This window comes from Megalops cyprinoides, chromosome 25 (assembly GCF_013368585.1).
Source record: "Megalops cyprinoides isolate fMegCyp1 chromosome 25, fMegCyp1.pri, whole genome shotgun sequence".
NCBI lineage: Eukaryota > Metazoa > Chordata > Actinopteri > Elopiformes > Megalopidae > Megalops > Megalops cyprinoides.
In genome coordinates, this window is record NC_050607.1 from 15,445,613 (window position 1) to 15,469,560 (window position 23,948).

The following is a 23,948-nucleotide window of genomic DNA, read 5'->3' on the forward strand; positions in this document are numbered from 1 at the left end:
TTGGAGAGATAGCAGTGCACAGGAGTGGTTTGAGAGAGGGAAGAAAGTAATGTGGAGTAAAGAAAAGTATGGAGATCTGGAGATCGGTGCGCAAAAGAATGAAATAAAACGGTGGGGACCAGCCAGTCTGCAATAGACCGTCGGACCGGCTCCACCGTCCTATCCAAAACAACCAAAACAAAACTAGAAAATAAACTCGACAAAAAAAATGCACCACCGTCTCACGAACTTTACACATAAAGCTGCTTTTAAACACGAAGTGAGACAACAACTAAATTCGCACAATATAGTACGCTGGTACTCACTCAAATTCCCCCGACTGTGCTTGCCGCCAGACGTTTAAATTACCCGAGGTGTACAAGTTCGTGCACCCGTGACCCTGACGTCATGTGACCCCCTAACCCTTACTTCCGTGCACCCTTTTCCTGACGTCATGTGGCATACCCGTAACAATTTGGCCTCCAACTGTTCAATGGTTATGGTTAAGTACCTCAGCATTTGTGGTGTAGATGAGTATCATCCAGCCTTTAAGTATGCTTGCTGTTCAGTTAAGATTCCACCTAAAGTCATACAATAACAATATGATTGAGTAGCAAGAATTCAAACAGACAACGGGAGTAACAAGTTAGTTTTAGTATGAGGGCAGAACTGAACAGACAAGGAGCAATGACACTGAAAGCGTGGTAAAAATTTTAAACCTAGTACTGGTGTTGATGTAATTTTTTTCCCCCATCAAAAGCATGCAGTTCCATTGTAAAATGTTTAGTCTGACAATGTTAAGCACAAAGCGTTTACTGTTCTGTCCGCCAGATTTGTTTTTCAGAATCACATCTTGACTTCCACTTAAAATGACCACAGTTAATGTACATTTATGCATCTTTGATACAAGCTTTGTATATAGCCATGTTCAAGCAACAGATGAGTGCTTTCAGCCTATACACAAAGGTGACGCAAAGATTTGTCAGATTTCAAAGGCAGTTATTGGTAAACCAGGAAACATTACATCTGTTTTTCTAAGCTACACACCAGTGTCACACAGATCATAGCATAATCTTCTTGAGCACCATTATTTAAGATATCAGGTGAGATTATTAATGGACCAAGGCTACACAAACACTGAATGACAAAATACTACCTTTAGCGACAGGGTCTCTTAACTAGATTTTCTGAGCAACCACAAAAAAAGATGGAGGATGGCATCTTGGAAGCCCATGTTTTGTTCTGTTAGAGTAAACTGGGAACAGGCTGGAAGAAAAACGAACATGTTCTTGACAAATTCTGTCCCCTGCTCGTTGTGCAGTTGTTAGTCCAAACGACAGTCGTTCTTAAAAAGAGTAGTCGCGACGTGCCCCAGTTTGCCCTTATTTGGAATGGAAAATGGCTGATGTTTTGGCACAAGTGATGCCTTGGTCTGGGTACTTGCAGCTTTTCTTTCAGTTGCAACATCCATATTGCATAGCGCACAAAACTAAAATGTCTCTCAGAAGGCGCAAAGGAGGCTGTGTGCAGGCCTGGAAGGCTCGCTGGCCACTGTTCCCAGATCAGTTTCGCGACCACTTTCACAGTCTCTGGTGCCACTCCAACTCCACTGCGGACAGAATCCGGAACCTTCTGGAATCAGAGCGATTGCTAAATTACAGGGGTCACCAAACCAATCTTTCTTATTATATACGCCTTTCTCTGCGGTGGAGATGGAAAGGCATTTGGGTGTGAGGCGTGAGGTTGCAGCATTTTTGCTCCTGGAAACTGCAGATTGTAGGCCTATGCATCTCTCACTGGGCACTGGGGCCAAAACTAGTTTTACACCAGCCTTTTATGCAATGCTGTTTATACACAAACAAGCATGTGCTGCTGACCATTACAGTACAGGGGCTTGTGGATCCTGGCGCAGTTTAATTACAAAAAGGCCACATACTGCGCAATTTATCAGACCCCTATACCATTTAATGGCTTCCATTATATCTATCGACAAGCCAGCAAAATAACATTGGTACATCCAATGTCCACGGTTGGTACACCCCCCTCAAAGTTCATGGAAAGTCTCAGTTTCACATCATATTTGTGTACAAAAGTTCAAAGTGCACTAAGAGAAATGACACTAACGACATAATTTAACAACTAAAAAGTTAAAATACAAAGACTCCGTACTACTACACAGAAATAACCGTTCCTCTGACTGAAATGAGGGTGACCGATAGTCTACTTATGACACAAAGAAATTATAAATTATGAATCTGAAATTCAATCAGACCATTCTCAAACAACTGCTTGTTGGGTCAAAGAGGTGCAACCTCTAGTGGGCTGGGCTTCAGCCAAGTTGGGCTTGCATGTGTGGGCAGGGCCAGACATGGTGACAGCCCCCATATTCCTCCAACTAAATGTTAAGGCACAAAAACATTGGCGCACATCAGGTGTCAGGAAATTAAAAGTTCTCTGGCCGATTAGCATCAGAACTCATGAAATGGAAGTGGACACCAACAGTCACTAACAGCTTTCACATGCACTCACATACAGACAAAAATCTAAGACAAACGGACTGGAATAAAATTCAGTGCTGCAGTTCATTAACCACAATATTGGTCTAAATCCTGGTAAAAAATATATGTATATGTATATATGTACAGCAAAAAAATAAAAGTAAAAAAAATAGGTATAAAACTATTTTAGTGGTTTAATATCATGCTTTGTGATTGCTGCTCCAAATACGCTTGAGTTTGACATCTGGGCTTTGATTTTCTCAAGAGCCGGAGCTGAAAGAAGAAAGAGGGGAAAAAAAAAAAAAAAAGATTTTTTTAGACAAGATGTTTCTTTCGCTTGAAGTCCTCTGGCTTGAACAAAATGAGTTGCATACCGTGACAGATTACCTGCTTGGCGTTTCCAGTCCAAACTGATCTGCAGCATTGAGCTGTGGGTGCGACTGCGGTGCTTTGAGTTTGCTTGTATCTGAAAGCAAAAAAAAAACGGCATAATGACAAAACAGATTCCTTTGCTGGCTTTACTCTGAGTATACTCTCTCCAAGTCTTTTTCCCCAAATGGAGTGGGAGTCAAAACTATTCAGGAAGCGCATCAATCAATTCAGAAATGACCTCAGCTCTATTTACTTGAATAGACGGGGAAAGGAAATGACAGCACAATCGCTACACTGAGACAGGACAAAGGACAGCACGAGCGATACGAGTATGGCAAATAGCAGGGTGAGTGATAGCGGGACAGTGAGACAGACGCACGGGGCAGCCAGAGAAGGGTGCTGGCCGGGGGGACGCACCCTGGAGCCAGCGGATCTGCGTGGCCGGGCCGTAGCCCTGCTCGTTCTTGGCGGCGATGCGGAAGACCACGGCGGGGCGGGCGGAGCAGTCGATGTGGGCGTTGCTCAGGTGGGTGGAGGTGACGGTGCAGGAGGTCTTGGTGCCGCGGTAGATCCGGATGAAGGCCAGCTGGCCGGGGGGGTCGGCCGTGCTGTTGGAGCGGGTCTTCCGAACTGCCAGGTACATGGAGTACTCCAGGATTTTACCCGACGGGGAGTTGGGGGACTCCCAAGTGATGTGGACCGAGTCGCCAGCCTGGGAAACACAGGAGAAGTCACCAGCAAGAAAACAACAATTTTCAAAACTAGATCAAAAATGCAAGCGCCGAATTTTCTGTCTTCAGCCACAGAGTAGACTGAATGTGGGTTTCATAAGCACAGCAACAAGCCCAGCAGTGCATTTCTGTCACTCATGCTCAGCAATGGTGAACGGGAGTGAGGAGGTGATGAGGCTGCACCTTGGTGATCTTGACAGCAGAGGGCGCTCCGGGGAAGCCGGGCTGGCAGGTCTTGAGCTCGCTGACAGGGCTGAAGTCGCCCTGCCCACAAGAGTTGATTCCTGCCACTCTGAACCTGTAGGTGACGCCAGGTGCCAGCTCGTGCTTCTCCCTGCCTTCATAGTCCTGCGGGTCACTGGGCTTCATCTTGGGGAGGGGAGTAGGACAGGGAAGGTATCATAGTGCAGTACTCTATAATTATAAACACTGTTTGCAACTATGACAGACCAAATGTCTATTTCACAAGCTCTTCATAACTGTTTAAAACAGGCTGTCAGCACCATAAAATATATTAAATCTTGTCACCAGAAAGTTTGTATTAGTTAATCTAGAAGCTTTTAAAAACACATTTTTACTTCTAACAGATGAAATAGACAATGCCCTGATCTATATGAATGAGGTGGTTAGTTAAACAGCTAAGTAGTTTGAAACCCAGAATATCACATTTCAATCCCTGCCAAAGAGGTGTGCCTGGTGTGTCTGAGGAGTTCCAGCTGCTGTTTAAATAAGAAAATCAATTACAGAGATCCTGCCACTAACTTCTAGTTCATCAGTGCTGGGAGAGACTTTTTGGCTAATAGAAGAAGATCCACAATCTTGATTTTGTACAGTATCTTTGGAACACAAGAAACAAATGAAAGTTTCCACTCACTGTCCCCTGGTCGTTTTCTGGAGGAAGGGCGTAGTAGTGAGTGACTTCCGAGAAGAGGGTTTTGAACATTCCAACATCGTACCATGGAGCATCATGTGACCTGCCATTTGTTGAAGACGCCTGTGGAAAAGAGCAAATTTCTGACAGCTGGACAGAATCACAATCAATTCAGAAGCACGGCAGCCAAGAGACAATGGATTCTAAACTCAACATTGAGAGATGGGGAACATAGTCATTGAAAAGGTGGGCTTAAGAGCATAACACAAGCCCACTCCTAGGCAAGCAAAAAGTCCTCTAGGCTTACCATGTCTGGGTGGATGGCTGCAGGAACAGGGGTAGCTGTTGCAGATGTGGCTGTGACATGACTTGGATCTAAAACAGGCAACAGCAATTCAGTTTAACAGAAAACAAGACACGCCCTTCAACATCAATACTGGGGTGTCACTAGAACGTGCTACAGCTGCGATTCTCCGCATCTCATTGTGTCCGACTGTCACAGCGCAGTGCACAGCTCAGGAGAGCAGCCTTTATGCACTCCGGCCTAATGGTTTCTCCCAGAATCCAACCTCCCCCCTCCCCCCAATACCTTGATGAGGAAGCGGTCCGCTGACGGTGGCCCCCCGGTCTTCGCTCGTCGAGGGCTTGGGGTCGCTTGTAGAGGGAGCACAGTCCTGAATCTCTTTGGTCAAGGATACTGAGGACACATAGGGGTGAGGGGTCAGAGGTCAGAGTTCAGAGTTCAGCTCACTGCATCACACCAACAAAGCTTATCAATTTTATGCACTCTTGTGAAAGGGACTCTGGTTTAGTATTAATTGAGATGTCACCATGAACAAGATCATCTATTGAAGTCACAAAGCAGACCTACAGGTGGGTCAACGCTCCAACAAGGATACAGGCACAATATGTACATTTCTAAGTGCAGTATTCATGCTCAGCTGCCCCACAACAATATGGCTGTGCATAGACTGATGTATCAACTTGTGGCAATGCTGTTGTGTCATTGTTGTTTTGACAGTACCCCTGTCGTCCTCTTTGGGCGGGCACTCAGGCTGAAGGGCATTACCGCTCTCCAACACCTCCATGGGAGTCTCCCCTTGGTCCCCTGCTTCAGAGGAACGTGGCTCCTGGGATATAAAAAGAGGCTAAGTTTAACCCTTGCACATTTTGATTTTAAATTCTGAGACCTGACAACTCGATGAGATCATCTGCATTCCGATGATGTATTCTGTCATAACCGGTGATTCTCAAAGCTGTTGTTATTTGGATGTCAGCAGGTAATATTTGGATGTCAGCAGGTGACAAAGCAGTGATGGTCAAGCCTTACACTCATCTGTACAAGGCTACAGTACAAAGAAATGAGCTCTGCAGACTGCACTTTCCTTGGCGAAAACTCCCATAGAAAAAGCTGTCACTTTTTTATAACATCCCTCTATACACAATCCCTAATTGCTGATAAACCATGGTGAAAAAAATGCTGGTTTTCTTTCTTTCTTTCTCACCTGGCCAGGGGGTGCACTCACTCTCTCCTGTTGCACGTGTTCACTCTGGGCTGAGCAGTCTGCGTTTTGGGGAGGCTGAATTCCTGAAAAAAATGAGATAAAGACAAAGGACAAGGTTAATTCATTCTGTGGGAGAGACTCAATCACAAGCTGGCATTGTTTTTACCCAAACAACAGAGGGGTCAGAAACAGAGAATTTGTTTGCCCAAACTTTGGCTGCAATGCTTCATATGACTCCATGACACTCCACATTTTACCTGTTGACCTGTGCAGAGGCTCCGTCCCCATGTCCACACCGATGTTAGACTGAGCTGTGGGTGTGTCAGAGGCCCGTGAAGGCGGGGCCAGGGAGGGGGTCACAGGCTGCAGCTGGAGCAAGTAACTATCAGCTGCAGGCAGGGGGCGCCATGCCACATGAAGCATGCTAATGGTAGCTTTCACCAAAAACACTGGTGCCGGGGTAGAGGGCCTCTCTTCATAGAATTAGGAAATAAAAAAGGCAAAAGAAGCCAATGAGAATCACAGATCCAGTAGAGGGCTACTCGTTAAACATCCTACATTCACAAGTGTTTACAGCTAAAAGGGCTGACGGTAGCCAAGCTCATCAGCTGTGTTCCTGCTCCTCCTCTTCCTCACCTGTCTCCAGATACCACAGGTCCTTGCAGCACACCTGGTAGTTCCAGCTCTTCCTGTAGCCGTCGCGGCCGCTCCAGATGTAGAGGCGGGACCCGATGGTGGTGGCGCAGTGTCCCGCTCGGGCCCGAGGCCCGCTGGCCTTCGCCTCGTCCTGCTGCCTCTCCGGCCCCAGGGACCGCCAGGTCATGGTGTCTGCGAAGGGGGCGGGGGGGGGGGGGGGGACAAAGCTGTTCAGGATGGATGGAGAGACGGGCGCACACATGCACCACTCCCGGTGTTTGCTACTGACCAAGGTTGAGCTCGTGCAGGGAGTTGGTGCAGATCCACTCGGCTCCTAGGGCATTGGGCTTGTCCTCTGTCCTCACCACGGGGACCCAGCCTCCAAAAACGTACATCCTAGACACGGAGAGAAGGGGGCAGCCACACCCACAGTCAGCTGACCAGGGGGGTGGAGCTTCAACAGCGGTACAACTACTGTGCCATCTGCAATAAGGTGCAATAATACCACAGTGACGGTGAATAACGACAGCATTGAAGGAAAAAGAGAGAGACTATCTACACACAAAACAGTCTTACTTGTTTCCTATAACATTGGCAGAATGCAGACTTCTAGGAAGAGGAGGCGGTCCTTTGGTTTCAGGCGTCGACCAGGTCATGGTTTCTAGGAGAGAAACAAATAAGGGTTTCAGATTGAAGCATCACTCATCAACACAAGCAAGGCTTCCACTTTCTGAAAGATTCTGCCTTTATCTTCCCATAAGCTACTGCGCTGAGATCAGTGCAATCTCCAGCTGTCTGTTTCTCAGTGCTGTATCTGCAATGTGACATTGCTGACATCCAGATGCACTGCACTGAGATCAGCGCAAACCTCTGGCTGCCTGTGCCTCAGTGCTGTATCTGCAGTGTCAGGTTACCGATGTCCAGCTGCCAGAGGTCCGCCAGCCGCTGTCCCCTCATCCCGCCGAAAATGTAGAGTTTGGGAGAGTAGCTGCCCTTGCTGCAGTGCACCACCGCTGTGTGGGACTCGCGGGCGGACGGTCCCCCGCCCCTCGTCTCCGGGACGTTCCAGCCCTTCACCCCCGACGACGCCTGCAGCTCTAGCTCGTAGAAGTCATTCAAGTACCTGCGGGGAGGGCAGGTGGAGGCGGGGTTCACTAACAGCCACAGCGCCATCTTTCTACAGTGCTTCACCAAGCACTCCATCTTACATGCTTACAGCAGCAAACCTTCACCAAGCATCCTGTCTTGTGTTAGGGGGCCTTGCTTCACCAAGCGCTGTCTTCAGCAAGCCATGCCATACCCTGCACCCTGTTATTTAATGGTCCCACGAATCCTGTATTGATTGTAAACCATACCACACCCTGCATCCTACGTTCTGATAGTGAGCCATGTTTCCCTGGTGCTCTACCTGGGAATGTTACCGTTGGTGTCCTCGCTGTCATTGGCCAATCCCCCGAACAGGTAGCACTTATTCCCCCAGAGGGTGAAGCTGTGTCCGATGCGGGGACAGGGGGGCAGGGCGTTCCTCGGAGGGCGAGGTTTCAGCTTCTTCCACAGCCATCGGCTTGCCTGCAAAACCCAGGGGTTGGGGGTCGGGGGTGGGGTTCATCAGCAACATCACAGAAATTCCAATAAGATCAATTCTGCAAATGCCTGGCCTGTTGTGGGTATGAAAAGGAAAAGCATACCAGAATTCTGTGGCCCTGAAGCCTTACGAGAGGAACAGTATATCTAGAGGCCACAAGTTGGACCATAAAATCCACAGCCCACAGAAGAAAGGAAGAGGGTACTTGTTTGATTTCAGCACACAGTATGTAACAGTTCACAGATGGAAGGCCACAGCATTGACTACTGAGGTTGCAAACACATGGATTTGTAGACAGACAAGGTTTTGCTGGAACTCTGTGTCTCCAGAGCAAAGATCTCCAGGGGAGAGGGAGGCATACCTGCAGCTCATAGAGACTGTTGCTGTACTTCCCATACTCCACCATGCCCCCAAAAACAAGGACCCGGGTCCCCTCGCAGACGAAGCCATGCGCTGCACAGCCAGGAGGGATATCGCCCCGCACTGCAGGCAGGAACCACTGTTTGCACACTGTCCCCGCCCCGAAAAGAGAGATAAAAACATCAGTCCCATCTTCTTCAATTGTCCTCCACCCCTCTTCTGTGGTTTTACCACACTCAGGCTATGGAAATTACCTGAAACCAAATCTGATTCAATGTTCAATGTCAAATGTTTACAGTTCCCAGTTTACAGTACTGCTTCCATGTGAACGAAATAAAATTCTGTCTTCTTCCTCCTTGAGGCGTATGATTTTCAGTTCAACAGAACAACTGGTAAATTCGCAGCTGAAGAGTGTTGCAAGCTTGGCTATGAATACGTAATAACATAGCCACAAGCAGGAAACAAAACGCATGTTGCAACTGCTGCCACCCAGATACTTCAGCTGGCTTTCCGCCCTCCTGCGCCGCAACGTCGTTACTGCAGCAGCCGGTCAGTGAGCGATAGGATGTGAGGCAGCCGTTTGCAGGGCTGCTCTCTCAAGTAGTCGCAGCCAGAAACTACTATTCATATGCAAACAAACACAAACGTGGTTGCAAGCTGCCAATATTCGCGTCCACTGTGCCCTCCTAGCTACGTTTAGGCTAGCTGGCTAGTTATATACCCGAGGAACCGACGTGCAAACTAGTGCTAAAGTTATCACTGTCGACAACAATCTAGCAATGTAACAGTTGGCAACGTTACTGTTGCGTGAACTTAACACTGGTTGCCGAATATGATTAAATATGCAAAAACGTTTATGGCCAGTGCAAACTCGACGAGAAGCTAGCTAATCAAGCTAGCGCTCTGATTGTAACTAGCTAACTGATGAAAAGCAAGCGACATGGCTACATTATTGCAGCGCTGTCAAAGAAATTTTGAAAAGGGTTGAATTTCCGGAACATAGCTTAGAAAAAGCCACATAATATGAGCAACATGAATCTTGTAAACAACGATGAGCTCGTCGTTAGCCAGTCAGTTTGCAAGCCATGCTTGTGTATGGATCATTAAGAGGCTAAACAGCTAACTTACAAACTCATGCAGACGCACGTTTGAGCTCTGCTTATTTCAGACACAGAATATACACTGCCAGATGCAAAGTGTAATTAACTGATTAACAATAAATGTTTGCACATCATTTGCTAACACAGCAACTTTTAAAACGGCCTGATTAACACCCCCGCTTTGATTTGAATGCCCAGCTACTCCCCTCTCCAAGTCATACCGGTGTTGTAAACATGCAGTTCTTCAGCGATCCCTTCGTTTCCTCCTCCGAAGACGATGATCAGTTCGCGAATAGCCACCGCACGGTGTCCATGCCTGGACCGTGGAACCGGACCGCTGAAAGACTGGACCTTCTTCCACAGCGGACCCACTGCAGCCATAGTCCCGTTGTTGTTAACCCCCTCTCCGCAGGGTTTAGTGGCACATATTTGGCCATAGGTCCGCCCAGTTCCCATATTGCAACTGTTCAGACGTCACCTTAAAAACCGCGTCGATGGTTCATTCATAGTTTTTTTATTTTTACAATAAGTCGTTTATCATTGACTTAAACGCCATAGACCAAATATGTGACGATATTTGCTTCAGCGTATTTTTATAACAGGAATATTTATATATTTTTCCAAATAAAATATTTAATCCGTATTAATTTCACTAATGTAATTAATTTATGGTTTGATGTCAGGCCACAATTTGAGGTCGGTTGGCCAGATCTGGTCATCCAATCAGGAGGACAAAAACTACGACCAGCCCAGTGAAACTCTGCACGTACGTAATGGTTTGTGTACAGGATTCTAAGCGGCAGAATTCTACACAGATCTGTAATTAAAGTGGAAGGCTATGTCTTTTCGCTGTGCCATGTCCATCAGGCGATCCACTAAACAGTGTAATCATTGATTTGTGCAGAATTTGCGCTACAACGTCAGCTCAATTGGTGCATTTATCAGACTGCCATTTATTAGTCCGTTAGCCTTTACTCATTCATGTATACTTCAGTAAACTAATTAGAGGCGTTCCGCTGGGTCACGTCGTTATAAATTTCGTCATAACCAAATAACTTGACACGTGTAGAGATGCGTTTCAGGACCTAAAAAACAGGGTAATTATCAGAATCTCATTAGCTAACAACCGAACAAAGGACATCAAATGCATCTCAAATATGTAATACCCATTTATTTAATAAATGCATACAAAACATACATGGAGATTAACAATCGCATTCCACTTGGAACGATGTTGTTATTACTACTATCTCAGCTCCAACTATGTCACTACCAATGGAAAATTAATTCCAGCAAAACCCTAGAAAACAAATCTGCACCAACATTCAGCTAACTGGAAGTTCAGTGGAACCTGTTGGAATTACAAGAGAGGCTTCCAAAAGCTTCCTGTGTCCCTGTGATAAAAAAGGACAGGGCACAGAAGTGACTAATCAGCAGCATGCATTATCATGATTAAGGCCAGAGAACTCCCTTGAGACTGCAGGTAAATGGTCACTCACCTCTTCAAGTTGTAAAATAGCTATAAAGCAGTATTTTTAAAAAGCTGAACCTTCTACTTTCCACTGTAGTGTCCATTGTTTACAGCTGCTATTGATGCAGTTTCCACACTGCCAGGAAGAGGATGCATGCCTATCTTGTCACCGAGGGCTACGAGATAAGAGTGGCTCAAGAAGCAACTGTAAATCCAAAGGCAACAGTCTGAGATCTCCCAAAGAAACAGGCGTCTTACGTTTACAAAGCATCAGAAAGAATGTTTCAAAGTTTCATGTATGAGAGCTGCACTTAAGGCAAAGAGTCCTCTTTTGAAGGCAAGCCATAAATGGAGGCAATTTAAATTTGCCAAACTGCATCTGAATTGCCACTGGAAGCATGTTGCATGGTCTGGTGAAATTCAAAATGAGCTTTTAGGACATGCTCATCAGCTCTATGGCCTCTAGTATTGTTGACTCCTTATGCGGCTGTTTGCTTGTGTTGTACTCTGCCTCACTTGTAAGTCGCTATGGATAAAAACGTCTGCCAAATGAATAAATGTAAATGTAAATGCATGAAAAGGTTATGCATATGTTCATATGTTGAGAGGGAACCCATGCTCGATGTTGGGCATGGGTGGTGTGTGGGGGTGGGGGGGTGTCATTCTCTTCTGTGGTTGTTTTGCATCAGGGGGTCCTGGAGCCCTTGTGAAGATAGGGAGAGTTATAAACTCCAACGTGTAGCTGATCATTTTTGCCAAAAAACTGGTTCCAACTGCTAAGAAGCTGAAACCTGGCTGAAAATGGATATTTTAGCATAACAGTGATCCAAAATTTTCATCAAAATCAACAAAGAAACTGTTAACTGAGTACAAAGTAAATGTTTTCAAGTGATCAAGTTCACTCTCCGGACCTCAATCCAGTCAAACATATTTGTTTCAAACTCAAGCCAGCAGTGAAAACCATGGATGAAGCATATGGTGACCTGAGAAACTCTGCCATTCTGGGGAATGGACAGAATCTCTTTCAGAAGATCCAGAACAAAACAATCCTCGAAAAAATCCATCATTTGTGAAGAATCTGACATGTTCTGAGCAATGTTAAAATTAATAAAGTATAATACTGAAAAATTGGGAAAAAAACAAAACAAAAAATATTCAATGTCTACACTTCCTTGTATGGCATTTTGTTCCTACTGGAAGGCACTCTAGCTCCAATGGACCAAATCACACTTGTGTTAAAATCAGTCAAACGAAGTAAGTGTGCCCATCATGAGAGGTGTAAACAGAAATACCAATATTCCCAGCTATAAGATCTAGCCTATATTTTACAACAAATGAAATTATTCTAAAACCAGATTCCACATGAGGGTCAAAAGGCCCATGAAAATATGGTAAATATCTTCAAAAATATAGATATTTTTGCTTTCACAATTTTTTCATAACAAAATCAGGTGATTAGATAAAAGAACAGAGGGACAAATAAAACCACGTGGTGCAAAATTATATGAATTTTTATGCTCATTTTTGCTTACTTGAAAACGCCAAATAATAATTATTGATAGCCAATTCTAAATAAACAGACAATGGAATGGAACCAATTATATGTGAGTGGCAACTCTGGCCTCTGTCTGGCTCCACGCCACCCTCTGGCCCCAGCGGATCCGAGCTGAAAGCTTAGAGGCTGTGCAAGACGAGGCACATCTGGAAAGAACTTCCTGAAAGCTGAAATCCAGCACGGCGATCATACAATGTGTTACACCGAAACGCCCACCAACACCAAGTCTAATGGACTCTTGTGCGGCGGTTTTCGTGTGAATTGGATAAGGAGAGCAACGTCTTGCTTTTGCTGAACAGAATTGGTACGTGACATTTTTTCATATCCCTCCTCCTGCATGATCAAGTTTTAACTTGCACGCTATTGTGTGATTGCGGTAAATGAATCTCACGCTAGCATAACGAACGATTAATGCTGGACGTGAAAGAACTGGTCTATGTACTGGCGAGTGTTGTCCATCAGGACTCGTGTGTGAAAATAAAACAAGCAATAAAAAATTATGTAATCTTTATAGGAAGACTGTGACGTAAAGTAATTGCTTGAAGCTAGAACAGGCAAAGTGATATAAAAGTTCTGTGTTTGCAGCTTCATGCGGCTTTGTAATCATGCATTAATATGTGCGTTTAAAAACGCTGAAGCATCAAGATTTTTTTGCTTCTGCTACTTTCGGAAAGTAAAATGTGTGGGGAAAAATGAAAAAAAATCTTATCTAACAGTTCATAATTTGTGAGTGTTTTTTCCTGGTTACTGTAGAGGTCTATACTATTTTCATATTCAACGCTTAATGAACGTAAACGTCCAAAGTAACAGAACAATAGGTAAAGTTTCCAAATCGAAGTTCCACATAAGTTTTAAGTGCCACGCCCACCTCCACTGCCTCAATGTATAGAATCGCACTATATGATATAACAGCACTGGCCAGAGATCATTGTAACTCCATATGTGCATCTGTGTCACACTGTGTTGAAATGGCTCTTCAGATCCTGAAAGTAAGTGGACGTACCAGACTGAGGTTAGGTTGTGACCTGTATTTAAATGCTGTATTTAAAAGTGGTCATGGTAGTTGTGGTAAACTGCATTAGAAGCCAACAACTGACATTTCTCTTTCCAGAAAGATATAAGTCAATGAGAGACAACGCTAGTGTCGTTTTATGAGGCTTCATGGTTTGTAAGATGGGATTTAGGGGAGTGTATGAATTCAGAATGTGACGCTGATGTCGCGAAATATTAATGTTTAAACAAAGATGCTTTATATAGTTTTACATGCATACAGTTTTCTCTGTTTATTTATTTATTTATTTTTACAAAAGTATAATTTTTATGGTCCACGTGTGTAGATTCCATAAAAAATATTAAAAGCGTGTAAAAGCGTGTAAAAGCATAAGATTTAGCTGTTGGAAGAGACGCCACTGAATTCTGAGAGATTTATCCTTTATGGAGGATTGGCGTGGACGCACTGTGCAGGGACGCTGTGAACAGTCCAAGCAAAAGTTATTGTTTCAATGTCTGTTACCGCTTACTAAGCATAACCATCATGAGTGATTACCCGAAAGTCTAGATGAGAGTGAAAACATTTTTATAATGCATATTTAACAAGTGTTGGCAAACGAAAAACATTACTGCATCATTTGTCTGTCTTGGAAAGAAGCATGAGTTACCCGTTTTTGGAAATCTTACAGAGTCACCACAGACCTGAGATATAAATCAGTCCCATTTGTGCCCCATGTGTATATACCAATTTAAACAACTTCATCGTAGATTGCGTTTAAAAGCTCCCCAGAGTCACCTATGTCTTATAACGTGTAAAATGTTACTACATCCTTTTTTAAATTGTTGCTCTGTTGTAGAAGTATTCCTAGAGCTTGTTTGGCTTACAGAGGGCTGTCATTATTCTTATGCAAATACATTGCATTTGTATTTATTCAGTTGGCTCACACCCGTATCTAGAATGGCGTACAAAAAGTGTCATGAACAAAATACATTTGAACACTTCCTGTTTCTAGAAATGTTGTTTGCATGTGTAATAGACTAAGGCTGTATATGAAGCAGTCTGTATAACTACACACACACACACACACACACACACACACCCATTGGCACACACACCTTAATTAAGTGGTGAAATAACAGCTGCAGTATGTAATGGTCTCAGCCTCCATAAAATGTTAACTGGTGCTTAGAATATGATGTCTGTGCCTTCGCTGACATACAAAACCTCTCTCTAGTCTAGTATGAAGCCTTGGTCTTAGGTAATCACTGATTTTTTTTTCTGTACAGTAAAGTTTCTAGCTCACTGTCATGTAATAATTTCCTGACCTATGGAAACAAGCTTGTTTTTAAGATTGCTCTTGGCCCCCTCCTCTTAGGTTTAATGAACTGAATTTACATACCCAATCATAAGGTTGGCTTGCTGACAACTTGACTTACAATTCAAAGAGGCTGTTTCTAATTATCCACTGATTTTTTGCTCTGAGTGTTGCTTGACCGGTCCCACACAATGAAAACGACCAAAAGGTTAATGGGTTCATGTTCATATAAACAGCAGAAAGTAACCCTGATTCAGCCATAGTTCAGCGTCCGATCCAGGTTTTCCAGAATGCCAACTCAAACATAATGCTTCTTTTTATATCCCTGTTGCCACGCTAGGATGAGATCACGCAATGTTCTCTGCATTGCTCTCCTGAGCCGAAATGCATGGAGAACGGGATTGGGTGTTTGTTTACGCTCGGCCTTTCTCAGTGGAAAAAAAGAGAATGAAAGAAGAGAAAAAAAAAAAGATGGAGGGCAGGAGGGGGGGATGAGAGAGACAGGCTGAAGCCTGCGGAGAAATGCCACCAGGAAGGAAGAGAAGTGAATCCCTTAAGAGCAGATTCGCATGTGTGCAGACGAGCCCTTTCATGTGCCTTTAAATGCGACCAAGAGATGTAAGCCAGTCCTGCACCAAGGCCCTCAGACACAGCACATGGGCAATCACATTCATACACTAGAACTATCATGGGCCAGCACAGACCCTGGGACTGTCACACACGGGCTCAGGAGCTGGAGGTGTCACTAATGCCAGTACCAGGCCCTATTAATGCAGTATGGCAAAAACTTGATTCTGTTACACAACATTCAAATCAGGTAGCTCTGGAGGCTGGTGTGCATTACCTCGTACGTTATATGTGTCCAGCACAGATTGCTTCAGCTTTGTTTTCAGCATAGGACTAATTCAAGCAAGATGTTTGTCGTAATTCAAAAGCCTCCATCAGGTTGTGTTTAAGACAACTAATTGGCACACCTGTTGAAATTTTCACAAAGTCCAGACGTGTTCACCTTTAGTAATGCAACAGCAAGGCTGTTTCATTTCCAGAGAGCAAAGGCTTCGACTTCTCTGTGTCCACTGGAGCTTTGGAACTTATGGCATGCGCTTTGTGTGCAAGTTTGTTTATCTCCTCTGTGAGGGGTTCATGTCTGCGTTTTCACTCCGTGCTCTGGCTCCTGGCTGTACTCACGTGCCAGGAGAGTTATGGCTGTCGCTGACGTTCTCCTCTTGGTTTTCCTCTGCAGGTGTCGTTGCGGGAAAAATGACTCTGTTGAGGAAAAGTAAGTAAGACACGTGTTTCACGTTGAAGTACCTGCCCACTTTTACTGGAGGACACTGGAGCGCTTCGCAGTGGTGGTGCATAGGCACTGTCTTTCACTGCCACTTGGAGGAAGCAGCCCTCAGGCGGCTGCCCGCTTACCTGTTCGTCCTCTCATCCACTCACTCACTCATTCACTCACCCACCCAGTCAATCACGTGCTCACTCACAACAAAGGCTTTCAGACACCATGGCATTCCAGGACCAGGGTTGAACAGTAGGGCACCAGAAGGTTAAAAGTCCGGTAAAGTGGTTGCAGATGTGAGCTGTGCATTTTCAGCTCTTGTTGACGTTGTAAAACGATCATTGTGACTTATCAGACCTACCCGCAGAGGGGACACTATATCATAGAAATATAAATAGAATATATAAGGCGGTATACTCCCAAGGACTGTAAAAATGTGTTTGGATCAGCTGCAGTGATGTGGCAGTCGCTGTTACCACTGTGGGTATCGACGCCCAGCTGCTCCCTGGGGATTATCCTGTCATACCTGGAATGCACCCTAACACCAGTGCCATATATTTATACGTGTGTGTGTGTGTGTGTGTGCGCGCTTACCTATACATGTAGACCTGTGTGTGCATATGTGTGTGGCAAAGTGTGAGAACAGAAATTCCAGACAAAGTCTTGCCAGCTCTGAGTGTTACGGGGAGAGGTGATGAGGTAACTAGAGAGACTCTGTGTGAGGGAGAGAGAGAGAAAGAGAGAGGGAGAGAGAGAGAGAGAATATGTGTGTGTGTGTGTGTGTGTGTGAGGGAGTGAGAATCTGTTAAAGGGAGAGACTGTGTGTGTGTGTGTGTGTGTGTGTGAGAGAGAGAGAGAGAGAGGTGTTCTGGGGCAGAGGAGAAGAGGTAAGTGTGCTTGTTAAAGAGAAATGAAAAAAAAACCTTGAAGCTGAACACACACCGAGCAGTGCAACTGTGCTCATGACTCACAAACAAAATTCCAAGACTATGCCAATTCCAACCATTCCAACACAACTTGTCATAAGTGCATCATTTCATTAAGTTAAATCCCATTAAGTTAAATGTCAGACTTTGGGAGTGGAATCAAGTTTCCAGTCAGTCTCTCTGTACATATACATTATACTAGGTTTTCATGTCACTGAGATTTCCCATACTTTTCTAGCACAAACATCTGTTGATTTACTCCTTAGTCCTCCTGAAGATTCCCCTGCTGGCTCTCTGTTACATGGATTAGACTGACTGTTCCAATTATTCATATTGTCAACATCTGATAGCGATATGAGATCAGAAATCAATTGCCTGTGTCAATATTAAACGATCGTTAATTATTGATTTAGTGGTTCTAATTTCAGTCTTTCTCTTACCCCCGTATTCGGTGATAGTATCATTTGATGCTACATTTTACTCTTACCAACAAAAAAAACCCTTGAAGATTATTATTTTTTTTTTTTTACATTATACTGTAAACTTTCCCGCTTTGAGACAATGCAGATCTGTATGCAGCCAGTCATTACACATGAGGAAGGGAGTGGAGTATCATACAGTGTATCGTAAAACAGCAGGGTTGGATTGTCAGGTTGTTCGGTCTCATGAGTCATTTCAGATTTCACAACACAAACCTCTTTAGTTAGACCTTAGAAGTCGGGGGGTTATTTTCTTGACCGCATCTACAAAGTGAGGCACAGAGCATAGATCAGTCACAGAAATCTGGTCTGCGTGGAAAGCCATCAAAGCCCAGTATGTCTATGGGAATCTCTATGTTTGTGCTGTTCCTATAATCCTGTAATGAGGGAAACAGCCAAGGAATCCCGGTGGACTGGGGACACTTGAAGTACATATCAGCACAAGATGGATAATTCAGATTGCACGCTGGCACAGGGCTTGTTAGAGAGCATGGGAGGAAGAGCAAGGAGTCAAGAAAAATTTAAGAACACGATGTTGTGAAGATATATCGCTCCCGCAGAACGATCCCTGGACGAGTTCCAGCCTTCTGCGCTGCATGTTTTGGGTAAGGGTAAGGTGGAGGTGGCTGACTGCGGATCAGTGCCTCACTGCAAAAGGACCCGTTTGGGTTTGTTAATGTTCAACGGAAGACTGACTGCTGGAAAGACAAAGGCAGATAAACATAGCTTCAACAGCTTCATAAATAAATTGGTATTAAACATCTGTTACTGTTTTAAAGTTCCATTCAGCGCATCCATCCTTATCTGTGCTGTTACCGTGAATGAGGGCCTTGTGTTTTATGTTCCTGGGCTCTGTGCCAAAGTGCTCCCCTGAAGCCCTCACCGAGGGATCCCACACTGCGACGCAGAAATGACATCATTTAATGACGTCAGGAGAAAAAACACGGTGCCCAAAGGTCTCATGGGAAACGTGATGCAGTCACACTGTCCTCAGGTACAGATGAAGGTAGTGGGACAGAATGATGGTGGCTTTCAGAGTGGCCAATCTTTACAGCCCCACGCTCTCTCGCTCTCTCAGTGTCCCTAGAATGATTTCTTAGTGATATTATGCCAGGTCAATTGGAGTGATCACTCACTGAGGGATTAAGGGATAACTTTGGAATGCAACCCTGAAGTCTGACGTTCCCCTCTCTCTCCTGTGTAACCATTAAATAGGTCCCCATGTGAATTATTGCTCCTGGAGTCTTATATTCACATCTGCCTCCCCCGTGTTACATTTAACTGGGTCTCCCTGGCGATAATCACTCCTGAATTCTGAAGGCCTCCTCTTTCCTGTGTTTCATTTAACTGGGTCCCCCTGTGGATATTCTCACAGTCTGAAGATCCCCCCCCTCTGTTCCCTGTGTTACAGTAAACCGGGTCCTCCTGATGCTGTTGATCCTGATGGTGTATGTTATTCTGTACAGCAAGATGCACAGAGCCCCACCACCGCCCAGTCACATAGGTACGCTCACTCTCTGCCACAGCGCAAATGGCACACAGTCCTGTTGCCAGGGGTCACCTGAGACTTATCAACCGACCTGAGTGTTAGCACTGTTTATGCCACGGCCAAATAGCCCCTCCATCTCATGGTCCCCTTAGAAACGAAGGTGGAGCCAGGGGTTGCGGGCAGGGCGGCGGTGAATGAGGTGGCGGCGGACGAGGTGGCGGAGGCGGAGGACGACATCCTGGTGGTGGTCTGTGCCGCAGAGGAGCGCATGGGCGCCGCCATGGCGACCATCAACAGCATACGCAGCAACACGGAAGCCAGCGTCTTCTTCTACATCGTCACCCTGCACGACACTGTCACGTATGCGAGGTACACCCAGCTAGCCCTCGTCACTCGAACCCAAAACTTTAGGAAAGAAAACGCGTTGTCTCACCAATTCTGTCGTTATGGCAGAGTTTCAGTTGTCTGCCTTATCTGTGTGTTTGTAGGCAGTATATACAGAAGTCTGAACTGAAAGACATCAAGTATAAGATCCTAGAGTTCAATCCTATGGTTCTGAAAGGTAGAGTGAGACCAGACTCTTCCCGACCTGAACTGCTGCATCCAGTAAGTACTGCCGTATGCCCAAAGAGCTCTATCATTTACATACCTATCCTGTGCACTCACTTGTCTAATCTACACACTTAACCATATTCACTTACCAGTCTAATCTACATACCTTTCCCCAGCACTCAACTCTGTGACCTATACATCTGTCCAATGCACTCACCAGTCTGATCTACACACCTGCTCACCATTAATTTTATTGCTAACTGAAAGGTTCCTGCAGGTGTGGAGATCTCAGCGTAGCAGCTTCTACTCCTACACGGCACTGAATCCTCATTGTTTTATATTTCACACATCTGCTCCGGCCCTGAACCCTCCTGTCCCATTTCCTGTACACCTGCTAGAGCAGCGACCTCATCTCCCTCGTGTTTGTTATCCCTGGTCCCTGAATAACGAAGGGTTCAGCTGGCTTTCAAATCTGTTCAGTCTGGCCACTTCCTGTTTGGAAGAGACCGCACACTTTTTATTTGCTTTCTTGAGCGAGAGAGGGACACGTCCTGACATCACCCCTGTCCCTTTCTTCCCAGCTCAACTTCGTCCGTTTCTACCTGCCACTGCTCGTCGTCAGACACAAGAGAGCCATCTACTTGGACGATGATGTCATCGTGCAAGGTACGTGGCCGGAGTCTGGCCGAGGGCGCCGGTGACGCCAGCGTTTGAGTCCTCTCCAAACCCGCGTCGCCAGCTGAGTCCGTCAACGCAGAGAGGAATCCAGAACTTTCCCTCGGGCCTCAGATAACACTGGGCAGGTTCCTGTCTTCCCTCCTGAAGCAGAGCAGACTGTTTCTGGTGGCCTGAAAGAGTGAAAGTTTTCTCTCCGTGCCACGTGTGAATAACCAAGGCTGGAGTTTTACAGACTGTGATTAGTGCAAATCAACAAGTAGATCATACCAGGGTGTTTGCCTTGTTGAAATGTGTGCCTTAGGTTTCTGGTCAATCTGATCTCTGTGGGCTTTGTCCTAAACTTTGTGGAAGAAATGTAAGCAACACCTTTTTTTGCTTTCTCAGGAAAACTCATGGATTTTAGCTGGCACCAAAATTAATGAAAAATGCTGTGCCAGAAACAAAAAAATACAGCTCTTGCCCAAGTTTCAGTTAAAGTCAAGCGCAAACAGCATTGAGGCTACATTGATCCTGGGCTGTGGTCCAGGCCCAGGGTTGGTCAATGTCTCCACTCTTTGCTGCTTTGCTTGTGTGTTGTGTGAATGAATTAATGGAAATGAAAGGATCAGCTGTACCATGGGCTTGTATCTCTGCTTTCTGCAGGAGATATCCAGGAGCTGTATAAGACCAGGCTGGAGCCTGGCCACGCTGCTGCCTTTGCCAGTGACTGTGATCTGCCGTCTGAGGTGGTTCGCAGCATGGGAATGCAGGTAAATGTGTACCAGTGAAACATCTGCAAAGTGTACACAGGTATGAAGGAGACAGGTGTTGAACAGGTAAGGTGCAGGCTGTATGCATGCATTTGATAACAGTAGTACACCGGTTATTCAGGTGAGAAGATCACGGGAGATAAAGAGGTAAGTGTAATACAGGTGTGAAGGAGATGGCATCATACAGGTGAGGTCCTGGCTGTATGTATATATTAGATCCTGGCAGAAGGCAAATTGTACAAGTGAGATGCAGAGTAGACCAAATGGATGAGGTAGAGGTCATAACGCTGAGATGTGAATGAGTGTTGGGCATGTAACCTGTAGCTGACTTGAGCTAGAGAGCTAGAGCTAGACTTGATCTCTGTGAACCGTAACTCACAGCTCCACCTGTTTCCTTCCGTTTCCTAGACGACGTACATGGGCTTCCTGGACTACAGGAAGCTGGAGGTGAGGGAGCTGGGGATCAACCCCAGCGACTGCTCCTTCAACCCCGGGGTCATCGTGGCCGACATCGAGGCGTGGAAGCGGCAGAAGATCACCAAGCAGCTGGAGACGTGGATGCAGCACAACTTCAGGTGGGCGGGCGCCATAGGGTACGCTTATCTGCTCCAGGGGGGGCCGCCGGTGTCAGGTAACCCTGACCTCTGGTCATTCCCCCCAGGCTTCCCACTTGACCAGCCTTCAGCTCCGTGTCCATCTGCACCGCTTCTGTAGCGCTCTGTCCCCTCTCCCCACGCAGGACTAACCTCTACAGCAGCGCCATGGCGGGAGGCGTGGCCACTCCGCCCATGCTGATCGTCTTCCACGGGAAGCACACCGCCATCGACCCCATGTGGCACGTCGGCCATCTGGGTGAGACGCACCTCTGCCGCCTGTCAAACAGGATGCCTCTCTCATTTACTGCGCCTTCAATTACAACACTTTTTATGTATTTTATGTAGACATGTATTTTAACAATAAATAAGGCAAGCTCCTGAGTAGCTCCGCGGTCAAGGTGTTTGCTTTGAAATCAAGCTCAGCTCTCTGGCTCAGGTTTAATCCTGGCCCTGTCATCAGCTGATGTTGACTGGGAGCTCACAATGATGAAATAAATTAGTTTTGCTCCATCTGGGATGGGTAGGTCAGCCAAGGGTTTGTCCATCTCATCCTTGCCACTGGTCAGTCAGTCACCCAGAGCCTGCATGTATAAAACTGTGCAAGAACTGTCTATCTCTGACTCATGTCTGTGCAAGCTCGGCGTGGGAACTGCGATGTGTAAAGAAGGAAAGCTTGGTATCACGTTTCGAAGGAGAGCACGTGCATCCCTGCTCACTCCCAGATGCTTACTAGAGGTTAAGGGCAGAGTCATTATGACATAATTTGGCGTTCCAAATTGGGAGGAAATGGGGAAAAAGGCAATGAGTGTTCCAAATTGAAAAAAAATGGTGTTATCATCACTAGTGCTGATTTCGGTCAGAGCAGAAAGTGCACCGCATCAGCAGGATCTGAGAAGCATATGCACTGTGCCACATTTTTTAAAATGTGTCCTGGCAGAGACACCAACTCCACATAGGAGCAGGGGAATCAAAACCAGCTGATTTCAAAGCGGCGCAAACCGAATTATGATTTCCTGGCATCTGACTTAAAAGAATGAGAACAGAATGGCCTTTCTGTTTATAAAGTGTTTTTTTTAGAGCGTCCCTTTTCTCAGACTAAGTGCTTTCCTCCCCCGGGTGGTGCAGGACAATCATATCAGATGACTCACAGTTACAGGACAAGTTTGTGTTTCGGTGCCAGGGTTTATGTTCGTACTTCTGCTTCTTATGTGGTTCCTGTTCTGATCTCATCCAAATCTGGACAGGACACAGAGCACAACACTAAAATGACTCAAAATGCCCCCCGTCTTCAGAAAATTAGTTACCAAGCCATCACGAGGCGTTGTATTTTTTTGCTTAGCACACAACCATATCTAGGTTAACTTACACGGTAAGATTCTCTAGCATGTTCACATACTTTCTTGTTAATGCGCCTCCATTCTTGGCAACATGTATCGGTGTAATTTTCACATTTTTATTTTCCTAAGTATTTGTAATGAAGACTTTCTGGGCACATTGTATTTTTAATGTACTTAAGTACAATTAGATGTTTACTGTGGGAATTCTGAGTTTCTTGCTTAAGTGGACAACTGCAGGGTCCCGCCTGGGATTTAAACTTGTAGTCCCAGTAACGCTATGCCCTTCCTTCCCCCCTCCCAGGCTGGAGCCCTGACACCCTGTACTCGGACGCCTCTCTCCAGGAGGCACAACTGCTACACTGGAGCGGCCGCTTCAAGCCCTGGGACTACCCCGCCGTGCACATGGAGCTGTGGGAGCGGTGGTACGTCCCCGACCCTACCGGGAAGTTCTCATTGGTACGGCCCAACAGCTGAGTAAGAAGGAGAGGGAAGAGCGTGGAAAGGAGGAGGAAGGGGGGCAGAGGGCTTCCGAACAGCCTGAAACATCACCGCAGTTTGGAGATTCCACGGACAGGGTTGGAGATCGGAGACGCGGCAAAGAAGCATCTCCCAGCGTTTACTTTGGGTCACGCACACAGAGCGTATGAGACTCTGCAAGATCCATGCATCGGACAACGTGAGGGTCGAACTTCTCAGAACACCTTTAATCACAACTGCTGTACCCCCCGTGCCAGCAGTGGCTCCCCCCACAGACTTACGGGACATCGAACTCTTGAAAACACTGCGCTGCAAAAGAAAAAAAAAATATTTAAGACACAGGCAACCAGAGTAGAGATTTATCAACCAAATTCTCTATACTGTGAATATAGCTTCTTTTTAAATGATGTAAAA

General features: G+C 45.7%; 2 protein-coding genes across 2 annotated transcripts; one reads left to right on the forward strand and one right to left on the reverse strand.

Moving 5' to 3' along the window:
* Nucleotides 1-1,148: 1,148 nt before the first annotated feature.
* hcfc2 (host cell factor C2) lies at nt 1,149-10,056 on the reverse strand. The gene is made up of 17 exons (XM_036520284.1): nt 9,859-10,056; nt 8,539-8,687; nt 8,001-8,161; nt 7,507-7,715; nt 7,169-7,253; nt 6,882-6,988; nt 6,593-6,784; nt 6,214-6,429; nt 5,957-6,039; nt 5,476-5,581; nt 5,041-5,148; nt 4,759-4,826; nt 4,455-4,574; nt 3,764-3,949; nt 3,267-3,561; nt 2,865-2,943; nt 1,149-2,750 (listed from the first exon to the last, which is right to left on the reverse strand). Exons 1-17 carry the CDS (start codon nt 10,016-10,018, stop codon nt 2,738-2,740), a joined length of 2,337 nt encoding a protein of 778 aa, XP_036376177.1. The 5' UTR covers nt 10,019-10,056; the 3' UTR covers nt 1,149-2,737.
* Nucleotides 10,057-12,901: 2,845 nt separating this feature from the next.
* Nucleotides 12,902-23,811, forward strand: glt8d2 (glycosyltransferase 8 domain containing 2). The gene is made up of 10 exons (XM_036519732.1): nt 12,902-12,967; nt 16,213-16,248; nt 19,068-19,160; nt 19,298-19,514; nt 19,634-19,751; nt 20,279-20,363; nt 21,018-21,124; nt 21,533-21,699; nt 21,864-21,976; nt 23,359-23,811. The coding sequence occupies exons 2-10, from the start codon at nt 16,230-16,232 to the stop codon at nt 23,529-23,531; spliced, it is 1,092 nt and encodes a 363-aa protein (XP_036375625.1). The 5' UTR covers nt 12,902-12,967; nt 16,213-16,229; the 3' UTR covers nt 23,532-23,811.
* Nucleotides 23,812-23,948: the final 137 nt, after the last annotated feature.

Bases quoted from the DNA above. Each gene is read 5' to 3' on its own strand.
- hcfc2 (XM_036520284.1), bottom strand. From the start codon at position 10,018: ATGGCTGCAGTGGGTCCGCTGTGGAAGAAGGTCCAGTCTTTCAGCGGT. The intron at 8,162-8,538 runs GTATGCCTCCCT...TGGGTTTTGCAG, and splicing joins ACAGTCTCTATGAGCTGCAG to GCAAGCCGATGGCTGTGGAA. The intron at 7,716-8,000 runs GTAGAGCACCAG...CCCTCCCCGCAG, and splicing joins ACCAACGGTAACATTCCCAG to GTACTTGAATGACTTCTACG.
- glt8d2 (XM_036519732.1), top strand. The intron at 19,161-19,297 runs GTACGCTCACTC...TGGTCCCCTTAG, and splicing joins ACCACCGCCCAGTCACATAG to AAACGAAGGTGGAGCCAGGG. The intron at 21,977-23,358 runs GTGAGACGCACC...CCCCCCTCCCAG, and splicing joins GTGGCACGTCGGCCATCTGG to GCTGGAGCCCTGACACCCTG.